This window comes from Pituophis catenifer, unplaced genomic scaffold (genome assembly GCF_029215685.1).
Source record: "Pituophis catenifer annectens isolate HBS135680 unplaced genomic scaffold, rPitCat1.0.hap2 SCAF_3, whole genome shotgun sequence".
Lineage (NCBI taxonomy): Eukaryota > Metazoa > Chordata > Lepidosauria > Squamata > Colubridae > Pituophis > Pituophis catenifer.
This window is the reverse complement of record NW_027256883.1, coordinates 192185939-192193833: the sequence shown is the minus strand read 5'-3', so window position 1 is coordinate 192193833 and position 7895 is coordinate 192185939. Positions and strand designations below refer to the sequence as shown.

The 7895-nt window shown below is 38.5% G+C and overlaps 1 protein-coding gene across 3 annotated transcripts in view; it reads right to left on the bottom strand.

The window, feature by feature from the left end:
• Positions 1–346: 346 nt before the first annotated feature.
• Positions 347–7895, bottom strand: part of EYA2 (EYA transcriptional coactivator and phosphatase 2) — a 127746-nt gene continuing 120197 nt past the window's right edge. For all 3 annotated transcript variants that reach the window (XM_070940032.1, XM_070940034.1, XM_070940031.1), the window contains exons 15-16: positions 5903–6003; positions 347–1166 (exon numbers count right to left, since the gene is read on the bottom strand). In XM_070940032.1, coding sequence (XP_070796133.1) covers positions 1086–1166; positions 5903–6003 — 182 coding nt within the window. In that variant the 3' untranslated portion in view covers positions 347–1085. The remainder of the gene's footprint in view (positions 1167–5902; positions 6004–7895) is intronic.

Below are 7895 nucleotides of genomic sequence, written 5' to 3'. Positions count from 1 at the left end.
TGTGGGCACATGCGCTTACTGGCCGCTCACGCAGAACCATCCACTCCCCCCCCCCCCCACACGGCTGGTCTGCAAAGCCGGAAAGGTTGGGGAACTCTGCACTAAATTATTATTATTATTTTTTTTACAGAATTTTTGAAAGTATGGGAGTCCTCTCAAGATCTAGATGCTAGAGATTCTAAAACCCAAGCAACTCTAGACAATGTTTAGCTTTAAAAGTCACGTCATTGTTTAAACAATTATCAGGGAACTACTGGCTGTATTTAAGTAGACCTTTACAAGGACTTCTCCAGAGAAAGTAAGTAATCTATGTCAAAAACTCAACATTTAGCTCTATATTGTAAACATAGTTTTATTGCCATTCACTCACCACAAGGTAATTTCTCCTCTCAACCATGAGAAAATCAAGGTGGTAGCCTATGTAGGCATGTGTGAAGACTACATGCCACTGTTCTTTATAACTAGCTCTACTTCTTAGACCGACAGTCCCAAATGTGCTCATTTCAAATGGACGCTATTTATGATTGTCCCCCCAAAGTTCACCCTGGAGAAAAAAGATATTAAATTAGAAAGGGCTGAGTCCATCCAACCCAGTAGATACAAACACAAGTACTGAGCTTAACATTGGAGTAATAGTATTAGTTCATAAATTAAAAAATACAAAAAACCCCACATCTATTTCAATCTTTTTTTTTTCCTCTTCAGAAACTGATTCAGATTGATAATTGTCCAGCCTATATGCGTAGAAACTCCATGTCATGTCTTCCCAACTTTTATCCATTTATTAAAGAAAGAGAAAAAAAACCACTATCAAATAAACCCACACCTGGTCTTCTGCATGCCTGGAAGATATGTACAAGGCAAAAGTTCCATTCAGTTTAAGCATCCAGTTTTTCAGTAATTTCAACGCTTTTCCTCCATTTTTCAAAAAAAAAAAAAAAAAAAAGGAAGTGAATATTTTGAGCTTCTGATGCAGGTTCTTTCGTTGGAAGGTTCTCCACTCAGGAAATGGAGAGCAGAAAATGCCAATAAAATAGATGTCATCTTCAGGGATCAGAAAGCTGCTGCAGACACATCTGGATTTGCTACAAATATTCTAGCTCAAGCGCGTGCCGCAGAGCCTCGAGATCAGCATGGCAGGAGATCCTCCAGAAAGGCATGTTGTGCTAAAATGATGCATTTTTAAAAAGAAAAAGAAAAAAAAAAGAAGTTCAGAAGATGTTTTTGAACTGGTAGTCTAATTGTTATCAACTTAGAAATACAATAATCAAACTTAAATCATTATAGAATTGTAAGGCAATTTGAGAAATGGACAGAAAATAATAATGTACAGTGGTATGTGTGGAAGGAAACAAGACCAACTGTCACGATTAGAAAGAGTGCAGAGAAGAGCAACAAAGATGATTAGAGGACTGGAGGCTAAAACATATGAAGAATGGTTGCAGGAACTGGGTACGTCTAGTTTAATGAAAAGAAGGACTAGGGGAGATATCATAGCAGTGTTCCAATATCTCAGGGGCTGCCACAAAGAGGGAGTCAAGCTACTCTCCAAAGAATCTGAGGGTAGGACAAGAAGCAATGGGTGGAAACTAATCAAGGAGAGAACTAAGGAGAAATTTCCTGACAGTTAGAACAATTAATCAGCAGAACAACTTGCCTCCAGAAGTTGTAAATGCTCGAACACTGGAAGTTTTTAAGATGTTGGATAACTATTTATTTATTTATTTATTTATTTATTTATTTGTTTGTTTGTTTGTTTGTTTGTTTGTTTGTTCGATTTATATTCCGCCCTTTTCCGGAGACTCAGGACGGCTTACAATGCGTTAAGCAATAGCCTTCATACTTTTGTATATACCTGCTTAGTAGGGCTTTCGCCCCCCCCCCCCAAGCGGTGTTCTTTTTTATACAAAGTCAGCTTATTGCCCCCACAAACTGGGTCCTCATTTTACCTACCTCGAAAGGATGGAAGACTGAGTCAACCTTGAGCCTGGTGAGATTTGAACTTGCAGTAATTGCAGCTGGTGTTACTTAACAGTACTTAACAGTGCTTTAGTCTGCTGCGCCACCAAGGCTCTTTTGTCTGCCTGTCTGCCTGTCTGTCTGTCTGACTGACTGATTTATAAAAAGATAATGAAACTAGTTTCTCAGATCCCTTTCACACAGCATATCCCTCAGTGATTTCAAGAATGTTTCCTCTATTGTGGAGCTCCATATTAAACAGGTCACGTTGAAAAGGTTCTTACTACATGCATCAGAGCTGCATTTTGGTACCTAAGACAAAAAAAGTAGAGAATTCTGATACCAAATTGCAAGTGGCTATCTTTTGGGGGAAAGGTAATTTATTGTAATTTGGCTTTAATTTCTTTCTTTTTTTTGTAGACATTTTGAGAAAGCCAAAGGCAGAAGGATCAAACTGTTTTTAACTTCAAAGAGAAAACTGTCCTAAATCTGTACACCAACATTTAGCAATAGCAATAGCACTTAAACTTATACACTGCTTCACAGTGCTTTTACAACCCTCTCTAAGCGGTTTACAGAGTCAGCATATTGCCCCCAACAATCTGGGTCCTCATTTTACCCACCTCGGAAGGATGGAAGGCTGAGTCAACCTTGAGCCTGGTGAGATTTGAACTGCCAAATTGCAGGCTGCCGACAGGCAGAAGTAGCCTGCAGAACTGCACTCTAACCACTGTGCCACCACGGCTCTTTGTTCCAATCTACCTGAAAACACTTGTCCCTCTTCTACAACTTGAAAATAAGGTTCAGGAGATCAACTGGAGCCTATTATCAAAATAGAGAGCATTGGCAGTTAACTCATTCATTTTTGTTTTCAGCTTTCAGTTTTCCTAAACAAGTAGTGTGTATTGCATTTTGTTTCACCTCTACACTGCTAGGTAGATAAATCACAAACCACTTAAGCAAGATTGCATGTGTAGATCTAAGTATATATTAGCTTCGTCCTGTTATATGCTTGTTGCAAAGGGATAAACACCAGCCTTCCCTAACCTGATGTCTTCCAGAGGCACTGGGTTTACAGCATCCAGGATTCATAATTGAATTTTGATAGTAACAGTCTTAATAATGTGTTTCAACAGCAAGTTGAAAAATACTGGTCTACAATTTCCAATTGTTGTATTCTGGTTGAGATGACTTCTGGCTCTTTATTATGCAAGTGCTATTTGATGAAGACTTCTATTATCCACATTTTAAAAGATGTAGGAATTTATTATCTCAGGACAATTCAAATCTGAATTTTGTGTCAATTTTAGCAATGCACCATTAAAGCAAGTCTAAATCCAAGTCTAAAGCAAGTCTAAATCCAGCCTACTCATGACTGAACCGCAGAATTTTGATGTCAATTAATCATTTTGTTCTTGTTCTTTGACCAGAGCTGCTACTGCATAACAATACATTAATTCATAAAAAGTGGGAAAGTAATTAATGAGACAGAAAGCAGAATGTTCTGCTTTCAGATTGAGGAAAATCAAATCTCTGCTCAGGTATGTGGATCTCTGATGTAGATGGTGAGAAGAGGAAATGAAATAATTTCATATAATCTGTTGGATGAAATTGATGGGTGATAGCACAAAATAAATGATTAGAAAATAGCTTTTGCTTAAAGGAAAGAGTGTCAGTCTCATCCATGCATTCATCTGCTGTTTCCATGTGGCTTAGTTGCCTTTTAAAATATCTATTTTAATTTCTCTAAAGAGAGGAGATGTTGGCAGTTCAGCCACACCTGCTACTTAGTTGCTATCAATTTATCATGTGGGCGACAGGTGAAGAGAAATGACTCACTCAAGCTGAGATACCATCAGCGCTGCTGGGGAGGCAGTGAAAGGTGCCCTCCTTCCCATGGGCTTATAAAGCTCAGGTGTGTAGCCACCCGTGCTAATGATCACTATCAATCAAAGGCCCTGACAGATCCAGCGAAAAATGCTTTCCTGTTAATGGGGAGGAGGCTTAAAGCAGGCGACACCAGCCAAGGGGCCTCTTGGAGCAGACTTGCAAAAGGTATTGCTTATCTCTTCTATTAAGGCCTGGTGGTCTTTGATGCAATCATGTGCACTGACCCAGTTGCTTTTTGAAGTCCAAAGAAGCCCCGTCTGCGGCCTCACTCTTATCATCCCTTCACTTTTCATCTCTCCGTTGTAGACCTTTTTAAACTCTTGGTGAACCACCATGTTTGCTTGAGAAAGGCCCAGCTTGTAAAATACAGTTATGTGGCTAAAGAAAGAAAATTGCTGAATACCGGAAAAGTGAAATCTACACCTCTGGTTTAGAGAAAACCAGAAATGGGAGAAAGGGGTCCGAAGAGTTTGGTGCAGAGTTTTGAAATGCTATAGAGCATTTCATATAGACATGAGTTTTCCTCCTGAGCTCTTAGGGTCTCATAACAATACGGAGAAAGGCTGAAATTGGGGGAGGAGTAGAAAAAGTAATTGCTCTTCTCCTCTCCTCTATAACGTCCTTCTTCTCTTTACTTCCACTAGAAATGAACTGAGTGAACTAAAGTCCAACAGTATCAATTTTCTTCTAATTTTCTACCCAATACTTTAAGGTAAAGGTTCCCCTCGCACATATGTGCTAATCATTCCCGACTCTAGGGGATGGTGCTCATCTCCGTTTGAAAGCCATAGAGCCAGCGCTGTCCGAAGACGTCTCCGTGGTCATGTGGCCGGCATGACTAAACGCCAAAGGCGCACAGAACCCTGTTACCTTTCCACCAAAGGTGGTCCCTATTTTTCTAATTGCATTTTTTACATACTTTTGAACTGCTAGGTTGGCAGAAGCTGGGACAAGTAACGGCAGCTCACCCCATTACGCAGCACTAGGGATTCAAATCGCTGAACTGCCCACCTTTCGATCGACAAGCTCAGCATCTTAGCCACTGAGCCATCGCGTCTCTGCACACCCACTATTTTAGTAGTGGTCCAAATCTCCCTTTCTGTATTGTTTGCCTGTGAAAGTTATTTCACTTTCTAGCATTTAAAAACATTAGAAGACCAGATCTTGGACCTCCATCATGTTGTTCAACTATGTCCTCCACTGTTACCAGGGGTGAAATCCAGCAGGTTCTGACAGGTTCTGGAGAACCGGTAGCGGAAATTTTGAGCAGTTCAGAGAACCAGTAAATATCACCTCTGGCTAGCCCCCGAGTGGGGTGGGAATGGAGATTTTGCAGTATCCTTCCCCTGCCATGCCCACCAAACCATGCCCACCAAGCCACACCACACCCACCAAGCCACGCCCACAGAACCAGTAATAAAAAAAAATTAAATTTCACCACTGGCTGATACTCTGACTCTAATCCAACATTATCTGTTTTATTTTTGTGAAAATTGCTGCCAACCATGGCTGGATATTTACATTTTTGTTATATAGCTTTTTTGTGCATGTATATGTGTGTGTATTGTTACACAAATCCAGTCTCATTTGTTATTTTTCAGTTGCTGCACAAGTTAAAAAAAGAAAGAAAATAATACATACTAGAGAAAACTAGTGTCTTATGAAATTACTTTGCTAGCTTCCATTTCATGGTGCTGTATTTAATCCTACTTCCCACTTGCTTTTGGAAGTGTAATCTAAAGTAGAAAGTAGAAATGAGCAAGGACAGGTTATGATACAGATCTTGCTCCTTATTATGCATTCAACAATGGTGCTGTTAATCAAGAGTAGTATCTGTAACAAGTAAAAATTTGTTGGAAAGACTTCAATAACTGCCAAGGGAAATGAAAGCAGGCTATACAGTAGGAAATTGGTTAGAATGCTTTATTGGATTTTTAAACTTGAAAAATTGAATACTTCCAAATGCCTTAGAAAGGGAAGAGATTTTTGTCTTATTTCAGGTAAATTATTTTTCATTTTTTATTTAACTGGAATTCTAAATAGGAAACTGTACCTTTTTGGCCCCCTGTTCCTCTTCAACACCATCTCCTATTACAATGTACACAGCTTTCCGCCCGAACCTCTGCATTATCCTTTCAAAACAGCTTTCTTTCCCTGTGTAGGAAAGGACAAGCATTCAATATCTTTGCAATAGAACTGTGAGCTAAAGCTAAGCCTTGATATTATTTCATTGATTCATTCACTCATTCATTCAATGTATATCAGATTTTTCACTCTGACAAAAAGTCTAGGAGTTAAGGCACCAGGCTAGAAATCAAAAGTCCATGAGTTCAAGTCCCCTCTAGCCATGAAAGCCAGCTGACTAATTTTGGGCCAGTCAGTTTCTCTCAGTCCAACTCGTTTCAAAGGATTGTTGTTGAAGGGAAAGAAGAAAGATGCAGGTGTGTTGGATATGTTTGCTGTCTTAAGTTATTTGTAAAAATAATAAAGGTGGGGTACAAATAAAATAAGTAAATAAATTTCTAAGGCAGCTGTTTGCTCTCTCCATTGGTTTTTAGCGATGGGTTCATCCATCTATTTATTTTCATTGCCCCAAGGGATGGGATCCCATATATTTCCATAATAAAATACAAATGGAAATGAAAGGAAGAAGAGACACTCTACGATAGATATTGCTTGTAAAAGATGATTAAAATAAAACCTTCAGTACACAGTCCTGCCAGTATCTCTATACATAAATTGGAACAACCTACAATTCAATTATTTGCTAACCAACTAAACAAACTGGTGATCCAAACTATTATTCTATGCATTTCCTGCCTTATTGTTACTCATATTCTCATCTAAAATAAGAGCAATTAGCCATACCACATTATGATTTACCTCCACTGATATAACTATTATCCATATAAACTGCTGCTTTTTTACACTGTCTTAAGACTAAGCAAGTAATGGAATCAAAGGGCAGTCTCTACAAAGTGACAACTCGGAGTCTCACCATTATAAGCACCCTGCTAGAGCTATCTAAATTATATAATGATAATGATGTGCTCTGTAATAATTTTGAAAATCTGCACCTGCATTGAGGAATGATAACTAGAACAATAAATTCCCAAATCATTTGGGCAAAAGGAACTATCACTAATGCCAATTTTGTTCATCAACAAATACTTATCTTCACTGTACTAGAAAGCATTCAAGAGATCAGAATCCAATATAAGTAGTCCTCGACTTACGACCACAACTGAGCCCAAAATTTCTGTTGAGACATTGTTAACTGAGTTTTGCCCTATTTTCTTGCCACAGTTGTTAAGTGAATCACTGCAGTTCATAAATTAGTAAGCTAATTTAAGTGAATCTGGCTTCTCCATTGACTTTGCTTGTCAGAAAGTCATAAAAAGTGATCACACGATTCTGGGACAAAGCAAAGGTCATAAATATGAACCAGTTGCCAAGCATCCAAATTTTGATCACATGATCACGGGAGTGCTGCAAAGGTCATAACTATGAAAAATGGTCACGTCACATTTTTCAGTGCTGTTGTAACTTTGAACTGTCACTAAACAAACTTTGTAAATCAAGGATTACCAATACTATTTTAAATAATTGGTTCCATTGATCTTTTTATTAGTTTTTCCCAACCATCCAGTGACTAGTAAAATGACTATTATTTTATATCTTGCATTTTGGAACAGTAGAGAACAGATTCTGGCTTTCTTCTACTCGGAGAACTATATCTCAAATGCATATATTGAGAGAGAGGGAAGAAGAGAGAGAGGGAGTGGGAGTATGTGAGCATATCTGTGTTTATATATCTATGTGCTATATCCTGGATTTTCTCCCAAACCTTGAATAAAGCTCGTTGGACCTATGATGGAAATGTTTGGGGTTGTAGAGGCTGTTAGCAGGATTCACTATCCATTCTTGTTCTTTATTTCCGTTTTTATTCCTTTGTTAATGTACTCTATTTTTTATTTTATTTGCTTTTATTGTACAGCGCCCAGAATCAGTTCGGACGCTGCCTAAATTGAATCAAGTAAATTAAA